The sequence below is a fragment of the Molossus molossus genome, unplaced genomic scaffold (assembly GCF_014108415.1).
Source record: "Molossus molossus isolate mMolMol1 unplaced genomic scaffold, mMolMol1.p scaffold_m16_p_12, whole genome shotgun sequence".
NCBI classification, from domain to species: Eukaryota; Metazoa; Chordata; class Mammalia; order Chiroptera; family Molossidae; genus Molossus; species Molossus molossus.
The window spans coordinates 90,988,660-91,000,766 of NW_023425347.1; the positions used below are offsets into that span (position 1 = coordinate 90,988,660).

The 12,107-nt window shown below is 38.3% G+C and overlaps 1 protein-coding gene across 7 annotated transcripts in view; it reads left to right on the top strand.

The window, feature by feature from the left end:
• The window catches only part of EIF4G3 (eukaryotic translation initiation factor 4 gamma 3), a 319,284-nt gene that overhangs the window by 173,777 nt on the left and 133,400 nt on the right, over positions 1-12,107 (top strand). For all 7 annotated transcript variants that reach the window (XM_036256518.1, XM_036256520.1, XM_036256521.1 and 4 more), the window contains one exon: positions 9,600-9,697. In XM_036256518.1, coding sequence (XP_036112411.1) covers positions 9,600-9,697 — 98 coding nt within the window. The remainder of the gene's footprint in view (positions 1-9,599; positions 9,698-12,107) is intronic.

A 12,107-nucleotide genomic window follows, 5' to 3' on the forward strand; every position in this document is an offset into this window, starting at 1 on the left:
AGAGGTGTCTATTTAGGTCCTCTGCCCATTTTTCAATTGGGTTCTTTGTTTTCCTTTTGTTGAGTTGTATGAATACTCTATATATATTGGAAATTAACCTCTTATCTGATGTATCATTGGCAATTATGCTCTTCCATACAGTGGGTTGCCTTTCCATTTTGGTGATTGTGTCTTTTGCTGTGCAGAAGCTTTTGAGTTTGATGTAGTCCCTTGTGTTCATTTTCTCCTTTGTTTCTGTTGCCTTAGGTGATATATCAGTGAAAATTCTGCTGCGTATGATGTCTGAAATTTTGTTGCCTACATTTTCTTCTAGGATTTTTATGGATTCATGAGTCACATTCAAATCTTTTGTCCATTTTGAGTTTATTCTGAAGTTATTTGTAGATAAAATATTATAAACAGTTTTGACCTGAAAGCTACTTCTTAGAGAGTGGCTTAAAAGGAAAGAGTATCATAGAAATGTATTTAGTTAATGACACTTTCTGCAGGAGTTGGTAATTCTGTTGCAAAGAGCCCATGTGTCAAGGTTTATGGTATCTGCTACCAAGTCATCATACCTAGATTTTTTGCTGATGGCACAAATATACCTTATCTTCCTTCTCCAAGCATTTACCACCATTTACCAAAACATTTGTTTATCTTTTCCCATTTAAATGTTTCCCATGTAACATTCAGGAAGGCAGGGAATTTTCTTTTGTTCATCGCCGTATTCCCTAGCACCTAGAACAGTGATGGGATGACTGAATGTAACTCAGTTTACCTGCAATTTTTTTCCTGCAAAATTGTGATAAGATCTACGTCATGGCGCCCTGGCTGGTTTGGCTCAGTGTTTGGAGTGTCGACCCACGCACCAATGAGTCATGGGTTCGATTCTGGTCAAGGGCATGTACCTGGGTTGCGGTTCGTCCCCCGCCCTGGTCCTAGTCCTGGGGGGGTGGGGCAGCCAATTGATGTGTCTCTCTGTCTCTCTGTCCCTCTCTCTCTCCCCCTCTTCACCTCCCCCCCTTCCTTACTCCTTCCCACTCTATCTGAAGATCAATAAAAAAAATGTCCTCAGGTGGTGATTTAAAAAGAAAAAGATCTATGTCATGGGGAAGTTTTGAGGATTAGTTAAATGTAAATGCCTTGAAAAATTACAAGTGTTTTTAATGTATAGAAATAAGTGCCATGTATATATACTTTATATGTGAACCAAAACTTAGGAGTAATGGAAACAAATTATTTTATTCAGTCAATAAATTTCTGTCATATATTATACTTGTTTTATTCCATAGAAAGTGAATTATAAGGGTAAAATGAGCAAATCCTAGAAAAATTAAGCTTTAAGATTCAGTAAGCATTTATCTTTTTTACTAAAGGACATATTAAAATTTTAACTTGTTCTTTTAACATGGTAATCTATTATAGGTAAACATGTATCCACTAACCAATTTCTTAACATTGGGATTTAATGATTCAGTCAAGAACCTATACAATAGAATTGATTAATATTAGAATAGCCCAAGACAGTTTTCCTTAGGTTTTTGAGGTAAAATAGGCAAAGCAACCAAGTGTTACTTCTTTTAGAAATCAGACAACCTTTCTATTACGTTGGTCAGTATACATTATGAAATTGCCATTTTAAAATCATTTATTTCTGTAGTTCATGAAATGTCACATATATATGTTTATTTAAAATGGCTTTATGAAATTGTATTTTCACTGAGAAATATTTGATACTTTCAGAACTATACACGTTATATACATATATATGCGCATGAGTTTTAACGTAAAATAATATATGTGCATTACTCAGCTTAGACATTTTCCAGTACTGTTGAAGTGTTCCTTGTGTACCCTTAGAACTCAGCTTCAGGTTTGTTTTCACACAATTCTGGTGCCTTTGTATTGGTACTTATTCTGAAAACTTAAATCCAATTAAATTATTTTTAGTGTAAAATTGGCTGTTGGTGTTAGCTAGAATTTATTCTATAAAACTATAAGATGAGCCCACCTGGTGTGGCTCAGTGGTTGAGTGTCGACCCATGCACCAAGAGGTCGCCCGTTTGATTCCCAGTCAGAGCACATACCCAGGTTGTGGGCCTGATCCCCGGTGGGGGGCACGCAGGAGGCAGCCAGTCGACGTTCTCGCTCATCGATGTTTTTATCTCTCTCTCTCTCTCCCTTCCCTTCCTTTCTCTCTAAAATCAATAAAGAAAAAAAAGTTTAAAAAAAAAAACCTGTAAGATGAAATTATCACAGTAAACATGCTAACATTAATATTTCTCTTTCAATTCCATGTTGCAAAGGGAATACAATTATATCTAATTTATAAAATTATGTTGGAAGCTGTCTCACTGAATTCTAGTCTGTTCTGTATTTATAACATATAAATGACTTGTTGACTGAGAAAATGTCTTCATTAAAATCTTTATATGTCTGTGTTAGCCCTCTTTATTGCTCTTAATACTACTGCTCTGCAGTATATATAGAAACAATGTAGATGAATTTACTAGTAGGGAAATAGTTTGCTGATTTATATATACAATGTTATAACATATGTTGGCTTTATTTCTATTACATATAGATTACATTTGCTTATTTTTACAAGAAACCAGTACGTTGAAATGCCGTTGTACCTCAGATATTGTTGATGTGTGTTTCTTTTGATAGATAATTTTATTATAAAGAAATTTCTTATGCAGATCCATCTAGTTGCCATCCTGTTGGCAGTTTCTCACCTAGATTAAAACACTAACTCCCCAGCTTCATTAGATTAGAAAAAGTCTTTAAAATAATTTTTCCTTATGAAAGTAATCAAGTTAATGATGAAAAGTACAAATAATATTGAAAATGTAAAGTTGAAATAGCCAGTTTTCCTCCTTCCCCACTCCCTGAAGGAGTTGAGATTGATACATATTTTTTCATTTACATTTAAACAATTTTAACACAAATACACATTGTTTATAATGCTCTAAAACTTAGTGGCTTTTTAAAAATATATTTTAGAGAGAGAGGAAAGGAGAGAGAGAGAGAAACATCGATGAGAGGGAACATTGATTGGCCTCTTCCTGCATATCCTCCACTGGGGATTGGGCTTACAACCTTGTTGTATGCCCTGACCGGGAATCGAACCCGCGACCTCTTGGTGCATGGGTTGATACTCAACCAGTGAGCCACACCGGCTGTGCCTTAGTGGCTTTTTAAAAATATCATTATATTCATGGACATCTTTCTATTTCAATAGCTATAGAATTTCAAGATGCATAGTATTTTATTTCAGGAGTAAATGATAATTTATTTTTTTTTTTTTATTTTTTTTTATCTTCACCCAAGGACATTTTTTTCCATTTTTTGCACAGATAATGTGGGAGGGAGAGAGAGAGAGAGAGAGAAACATCGACGTGAAAGGGACACATCGAGTGGCTGCCACCCGCACGACCAACCAGGGCCGGGGACAAACTGCAACCGAGGTACATGCCCTTAGCGGGAACCGAACCCGGGTCTCTCCGGACTGCAGGCCAATGCTCTAACCGCTGAGCCAAACCGGCCAGGGCAGTAAATGATAATTTATTAACCCAGTCTTCTACTAATAGAAGTTTAGATTATTTTCATTATTTTGGAAGATATTTTAAGGTTTGTCACTAGTTAATATGTTTTTATCCAAATTAAAAGTTCTTTTCTAGTCCTGACCGGTTTGGCTCAGTAGTTAGAATGTTGGCCTGCGGTCCAGAGAGACCTGGGTTTGGTTCTCGCTAAGGGCATGTACCTTGGTTGCAGTTTGTCCCGGCCCTGGTTGGGTCGTGCGGGTGGCAGCCACTCGAATTCCTTTCACGTCGACGTTTCTCGCTCTCTCTCTCTCCCTCCTGCTCTATCTGAACAAAAAATGGAAAAATGTCCTCAGGTGAGGATAAAAAAAAAAATTCTTTTCTAGCTCCTGTCACTTATATGTCTTTCAGTTATGCCACTTTGGGGCAACCATCCTCGTTTGACGGTCTAGAAGCCATAAACATTCCACTTCCTATTTCCTCTTCCTGGAATCTCTCCTACGCTTAACCTTTTCAATTTTAGTTCTGATCTTTTTTTTTTCCGTTGTTTTTGTTCAGATAGAGTGGGAGGAAGAGAGAGAGAGAGAGAGGGAGAGAGACATCGACATGAAAGGGACACATCGAGTGGTCGCCACCTACACCACCCAACCAGGGCCGGGGACAAACTGCATCCGAGGTACATGCCCCCAGCGGGAACCAAACCTGGGTCTCTCTGGACTGCAGGCCGAAGCTATAACCACTGAACCAAACTGGCCAGGGCTAGTTCTAGTTCTTTTCTCTACCACTTCTCCTGTGCTAATCTTTTTTTTATCCTCACCCGAGGACATTTTTTGATATTTTGTTCAGATAGAGGGAGAGGGAGAGAGAGAGAGAGAGAAACATCGACGTGAAAGCGACACATCGAGTGGTTGCCACCCACACGACCCAACTAGGGCCGGGGACAAACTGCAACCGAGGTACGTGCCCTTAGCGGGAACCAAACCCGCGTCTCTCCGGACCGCAGGCCGACGCTCTAACTGCTGAGCCAAACCGGCCAGGGCACCTGTGCTAATCTTGAGTTCTGGTTAAAAGTGTGTTTGGAGTTGGGATCCTAGGTCTATGTTCCAAAGATGGAGTCCTCACCCGGCCATTGTGGCTCAGTGGTTGAGTGTCGGCCCATGCACCAAGAGGTCACCGGTTCGATTCCGTCAGGGCACATGCCCAGGTTGTGGGCCAAATCCCCAGTGGGGGGCATGCAGGAGGCGGCCAGTCAATTTTCTCTCTCATCGATGTTTCTCTCTCTCTCTCTCCTTTACTCTCGATCTAAAATCAATAAAGGTAAAAAAAAGAAAAATGGAGTCCTCTCTTTTAGGACAGAGGGACCGTCCTGTGGCTGAACTGCCAGGAACAAATATGAGACTTGTTCCTTCTAGCCCTACTGCTGGTGTTTGTAAGTCTGATGTTATTTTCTCCAGATTTCTTTTTTTTATCCTCACCCGAGGATATTTTTCCATTTTTGTACAGATAGAGTGGGAGGGAGAGAGAGGAAGGGAGAGAGAGAGAGAAACATCGACGTGAAGGGACACATCGAGTGGCTGCCACCCGCACGACCAACCAGGGCCGGGGACAAACTGCAACCGAAGTACGTGCCCTTAGCGGGAACCGAACCCGGGTCTCTCCGGACCACAGGCCGACGCTCTAACCGCTGAGCCAAACTGGCCAGGGCTTCTCCAGATTTCTTAATTCTTCATTCTTGGCTTTACAGTTTACTCTGCATACTAACATTTAATTTCCCTATTCAGTTTAAATTTTGAACTGTGATTTTCAAAGAATATTCTTACCTACACTGAAGTTCAGTAACCAAGATTATAGAATTCTGTTTAGACAGTGTAATTCTTGCAGTATTTCTCCAGTGTTGAGAAAAAAAAAAACTAATGAATAGTATTTACTCAATGTTCCTTTTCAGTTTTCCTCTTATCAATGTTTCTTAAGTATTTTGAAGCCTGTTTTATCAGAAAAATACCTCATTAAGATTGAAATAATTTCCAGCAAACCTAAGTGTTTGATGGCCCAAGATGAAAAATTTAGGTTTGGGAGCAAAGGGCTATGTATTGTTTAGTGGTGGCAGTGATGTTGAAAAAGGAAAAAATAATGAGAATTTACAGTGGTAGAAAGTCTCATTCTCCCTTGCTTCAAACCATTATATGCTCCTTTTTTTCTCACTTGACCATGTCATTTTCTCCTCCTGTTATCAACTTACTGTTTTCCTGCATTTTTGTGGGGCTTGGGTTCCTCATTCAGCTCATAAGAGCTGAGGGAGTGAGTCATTCCCCATGATGTGCGGTAATGGGAACCTTTTTGGCATCCCACGTTGAATTTGATTGTGCTTTTATGGAGCAGCATTGCACTGTATTTGGTGATGTGGTTGTATACTGGCATTATTATTGTTCTAGGCATATCATGAAACAAGTTGATTTTTATGTGCTGACTTGCATATTTAACCACTGTGTTTATCTTTGTTTCTATGGAAAAGTCATGGTTTTGAAAGGTTTTTGGAAGAACTGCAATGTGTTAAGACATTGTGTTTGGTATTTTGTGAATAGTAGATGTTGAGATATTCTCCCTGCCTTTCAGCATCTTATAGTACATTTGTTTGATGTTTATGCTTGATGAGAAGAAATGTAAATATTGACTAGATCAGTGGTTCCTAGATCTTTGAATATCCTGGGCAAGTACAATCAATGTAAAGTATGAAACACACAGGACTATTACATTTTTGCTTTTGAAAATAAGACTTTTAAAGAAAACTGCTGTCACTCTGGCCAGTTTGGTGTAGCAGTTAGAATGTTGGCCTGTGGACCAAAGAGTCACGGGTTCTATTCTGGTCAGGGCATGAACCTTGGTTGAGGTTCAGTCCTAAGCCCTGGTTGGGGTTGTGCTGGAGGCAACTAATCGATGTCTCTCTCTCACTTTGATGTTTTTTTCTCTCTCTCTTCCTCCCTCCCTCCCACTCTGTCTGAAAATCAATGGAAAAAGATCCTTGGGTGAGGATTCAAAAAAAAAAAAAGAATACTATTTACCTGAGTATTATTTCACATATGAAATAAAATATTGATATCAAAAGAGTAGGTCTGAAATAATTTCAAAATAGGAATAGTCTTTTCCTAAAAATGTTAACTTGGTAAGTATATAGTGTTGTGTGTGTGTGCAGATTCCATGGTTATTATTGTATAAATCTTGGCACATATCATTGACACCTTTTGTATAGATTGGGGTTTAGGGAACCATTGATTGAGAGTAGGGGTCAGCAGACTTTTTCTATAAAGGATCAGATACAAAATACCTTATGCTTTGTAGGCCATATGATGGTTGCAACTGTTTAGCTCCACCTTTGTAGTGGGAAAGCCACAGAAATAGATAAACTACTTTGTGTGGGTGTCTTCCAGTAGAACTTTGTTTACAAAATACATGGCATTGGGCTTTAGCTGACAGAACCCTGATCTGTACACACTTATCTCATTTCATGAATAAGAGGTCCAGAGACCTTAAGTAACTTGCCTAATCAGTAAATGGTATGCAAAAGTTATTCATATGTTTGAGTCAAATAAATGTTTTAAAATGTCCCTGACTATATAAAAGAAGTTGGATTAATTTGGAAAGAAAACTTATTTATTACGACACAATTCCTTTTCTCCTGGGGTTCACAGTTGACTTAATGTCAGCTGTGTTTTTTTACTAATTGTGTTTAACCCTACTATATTGAGATTGTCCTCCTCTGCCAGGTTTACTCATTTGGTATTGCATGTGTATTATGTGGAAGCCTCTGTCTCAGTCATGTTGACTCAAAAATGTTTCATTAGCAGAATCTGATATTTTTTAAAGGAATGGTTCACCTTTTGGATCTTATTTCTCTTAGCTTAAAAAAATATGGCAGGGTGAGCAGATTGTACTGCTTCTCTTGCAACATTTGAAACCAATTTTAGGATTCTGTTTTCTGCGTTTTAGGGCTAGTGACATAATAGAGTAGCATAAATCGCTTATTTGAGCTCTCCTTTGAGAATAGTTTACTCACCACTAAAGGATGGCTAAGTTGTTTTTTTTTTCTTTTTACAGTGAACTTATGAAATCTGTTATAGCCTCTGATTAGCCCTTTTCCAAATCTGATTCTCCAAACCTGATTGATATGTGCAGAGTTCTGGTACTACAAATCATATTACTTCCAAGAAATTTTCAGTTGAATTTACGATGATGATCTTGTGACATGATGAGAGTAATAATAGAGCTGGCATTATTTGACTGCTAAAGTACCAAGGATTTTTACCTGTATCAACTACCTTCATATACATTTATTTCTTTCTTGTTACCATGACTCAACTAACTATTCAAGCCCCCACCAAAGGCCAGTCTTTCACTTGTGCAGTAGATCCCACCATGTACCCATTTAAGGTTGTTACTATAGCGGTTCCCTTCTCAGTTCTCTGCATTGTCATCGTTTTTTTCTCCCTCTGCTGGATTAGTCCCATCAACATGCAGGTGTACTGTTTCATTCCCATCTCTTTTTAAAAAAAAATAAAGGTTTGGCCCTGGCCGGTTTTCTCAGTGGTTAGTGCGTTGGCCTGCGGACCAACGAGTCTTGGGTTCGATTCCAGTCAAGGACATGTACCTCAGTTGTGGTTTGTCCCTGGCCCTGGTTGGGGGCATATGGGGGTCAACCAGTCAGTGTGTCCCTCTCATGTCGATGTTTTTCTCTCCCTCCCACTGTATCTGAAGATAAAGAGAAAAATATCCTCAGGTGAGGATGAACAAAAAAATGAAGGTTTGGAGGGGGGCTTCATATTCTTGTCCAGCTATAGTCTGTTTTTCTGATTCCCATCATAGCAAAACTTTTTAGAACAAGAGTTATTTATACTCACTTTCTTCATTTTCTTTTATCTCATTCATTATTGAATGTACCCTAATCAGGATTCATTCCCCCAACCTACCTAAACAACTTTTGTCAAGCTCACCAGTGAATTCTGATTTGCTAAATCTTAGTTGACATCTCAGCACCATTTGACATAGTTAAGCCCTTTCCCCATTCTTGAACCATTTTCTTCATTTCAGCCACTCTCTTGGTTTTCTTTTTATTTCCTTTCCAAGTTTTTCTTCATACCTATGACCTCATAATTTAAGTGTTATCCATATTGTAGTAATTCCAAAATAGATGACTGTTCTCTGACTACAGACTTGTGTCTCTTCCTGACTATTTGATATCTCCATTTGAAGGTCTAATAAGAATCTCAAGCTTTACATGTCCAAAATTGAACTCTTGTTTTTTTTGTTTTTTTTTTTTGCCCTCAACTCTAAATCTTCCTCCAGTTTTCCTTATCTCAGTAAGGAAATAAATAGCACAATATATAACACTTTAATTCTTCCACAAGACAAAAAAACCTTGAGAGTTTTCTTTGACACTTTTTTCTTTCGCATACCCACATCCAATACATCAGCAAATCGCTAGGTTCCATCTTCATAATATCCAGTGTCTGATTCCTTCTCACCACATTTACTCTAAGCACTGTGGTTTAATAGTAAACGTAATAATAGTCAAAGTTTTGGAAAGTTAAAAAGTAGGACATTTGCTAAGCTGTAATGTTGGCTTTCTGGGGCAGCTGTTCTCCATATGTAGGGAGAAGAATTAGACGATTCCCATCCCCCAAGATAATCATATATATTCTCCTGCTCCTGACCAAACCCACACACAAAACACACTTTCACATACCCTGGTTGAGAATCACTGTGGCAGGTAATGGGCCTCCAGAATAGAGTTCTTTAGGCAGTGCTATGGTATGATCAGTGTTTTGGAATGGTAACTCTAGTGGCAATCAGCAGGGATTGGTTATTCATTTGTTTCCATATTGGATGTTAAAGAAAAGATAGGTATTTATGAGTATTTAGGAATCATTCCTTGACCACTTTGTTAGCTGGAGGGGAAGAAGAATGCTTGTTTTTGTTACTTTTTTAAACTGTTGGTACAATGACATGGTGCCATTTTTATTCTTATAGTGATTGACAAAATAACTGAATGCTTCTTTTTCTTTTTTTCTAATTCTTTAGGAACGCCTTTTTACCCAAGTCAGCCAGTGTATCAGTCAGCACCTATCATAGTGCCTACGCAGCAGCAGCCCCCTCCAGCCAAGAGAGAGAAAAAAACAGTAAGAGATTTTTATTAATTTTTCTTATTTTAAAATTGAATGTCATTCTGATTGTCAAATCAGTTTACACACAGTTGTAATCATTATTCATCTCAGTTCACAAATGACTGCCATTTTTTTGTTCTTTTATATCCTCACCACTACATCTAGGGCATTTGTATAAGCATTTAAATAGAAGTTGCAGGTACAATTTGTTTATTATCAATTTTCAATATGCATGGTGCTAGGTGTGCTAAGTAACAACATGCCCTCCAGCTTCAGAGCAGGGAGGGTTTATTCTTCTAATGTCTCACTAAGTGGGAGGAATTTGAGCTCAGTTCTCTCATTCATATTGTCCTTTAACTCTAATCCTGGTCATTTTTACATTCAAATATGAACTGATGGGGAAAATTAGCATAAGATAAAATGAGCAAAACTTTAACATCAACAAGAAAAATTCTTCCTGTGGAAAATACTTATTTTAAGAAACAGAAAGCAGAATTTAGAAAATGTATTATAATTATTTTTAGTAAGTTATAGGGCTTTGCCTCTTTAGTAAAACAGGCCCAAGAGAATTAGAGTGCAGTCATAAAATGTACATTGCATGAAGGAAGGTGAAGGAATTAGCTAAAGAACATATATGCGTAGCCCGTGGACACAGACAATATTGTGGGGAGGGCCAGGGAGGAGGAGGGGGCTGAGTGGAGGTGGGCAAAGGGGGGAAAATAGGGTATATATACAATAGAGTCAACAATAAATGTTTTTATATTAACGAAAAAATGCTTAAGCCAAAAAAAAGAAAAATTCACATTGCAGAACATTTTGTAGAAGAGTGGCTTGAATCTTTTATTCATCAGAACACTCAAAATGATTGATGTTTACAAGAGACTCCTCCCCCATTCATACAGATAAGATAGGTGGATAAGGCATCATAGCAATACTCTTGAAAGTACTGTCATTTAATAAAAATTAGTGAAGTTCAAAACTTTGGCTCTTTATGATCTGAAACAAATTACTTGTGCACACATCCTAGTAAACAGGACATGCCAGTATATTATGACACTAAAGTTGAGAAACGAGGCTTTAGAAATGTTGAAACAGCATGGTACGTGTTGGAATTGAAGAACACTTTCAGGATGCAGAAAATTAATAAAGGAGCCCGACCGGTGTGGCTCAATGGTTGAGCATCAACCCACGTACCAAGAAGTTGCCAGTTCTATTCCTGGTCAGGGCACATGCTGGGGTTGCGGGCCTGATCACCAGTAGGGGGCGTCCTTAGATGTTTCTGTCTTTCTCCCTCTCCCTTCCTCTCACTAAAAAAATCAATAGAAACATTTTTAAAAAATTAATAAAGGAGATAATGAAAATGGAGGATAGTAATAATAGATGTTACTGAAGAAGAAAGTAGAACATATGAATTAGAAGCAATACTTAAAACTGTGTTAGAAATAAGCTTTCAAATATGAAAAAAACTAGATGATATTAGAAATCTTACTGAAGAAACTACTTCTAAAAAAGCTTTCAGATCCAGATGATTTTACTAGTGAATTCTTTTAAATTTTCAATAAGCCAGGGCTACTTTGAGGTAATGATAAGCCTTTATGTCTCAGCACTGTTCCAGGATGAAAGACCTAGACCCAGGTACTCCAACTGTATTATAGAACCATGTCTGCTGACATCTGTAATTATAGTCGCCTTTAAAAAAATAAAAGAAGAAGACCATAAACATTGTTGTACATCTTGCATATTTTCACTTATCAGTACATCTTGATGATTATTCCGTATCAATACATGTAGATCAATCTCATTCTTCCTACTGGCTGTTTGGTATTTAATTGTAGGGATATGGCATAATTTTTTAATTACCATGTTCTTCATCACCCTTTAAGATATTTCTGTGTCTGCTGAAAAAAACATTGTGCCCTGGGTGGTGTGGTTCATTGGTTAGAGAGTCGGCCCACACACCAAAGGGTCACGGGTCCAATTCCTTGTCAAGGGTGCGTACCTGGGTTGCATTTTGTCTCTCACATCAATGTTTCTCTCTCCCTCTCCCTTCCTACCCCCTCCCTTTATTCCACTGTCTCTAAAAATCAATGGAATAAATACTCTCAGGCCAGCCCATGTGGCTCAGTGGATTGAGCATCGTGCCATGGACTGAGAGGTCCTGGTTTGATTCCTGGTCAGGGCACATGTCTGGGTTTCGGGCTCGATCCCCAGTAGGGGGGTGTGCCGGAGGCAGGTGATTGATATTTCTCTCTCACATCAATGTTTCTCTCTCTCCCCCACCTTTCTCTTTTTCTAAAAAATCAATTAAAAAAAATACTCTCCAGTGAGGATTAACAAGAAATCCACAATGCAGTGAGAATTCTTACACACATATATAAGATTATCTACAACATAAATTCTTATTTCTGAGTCCTAGGATATGTAC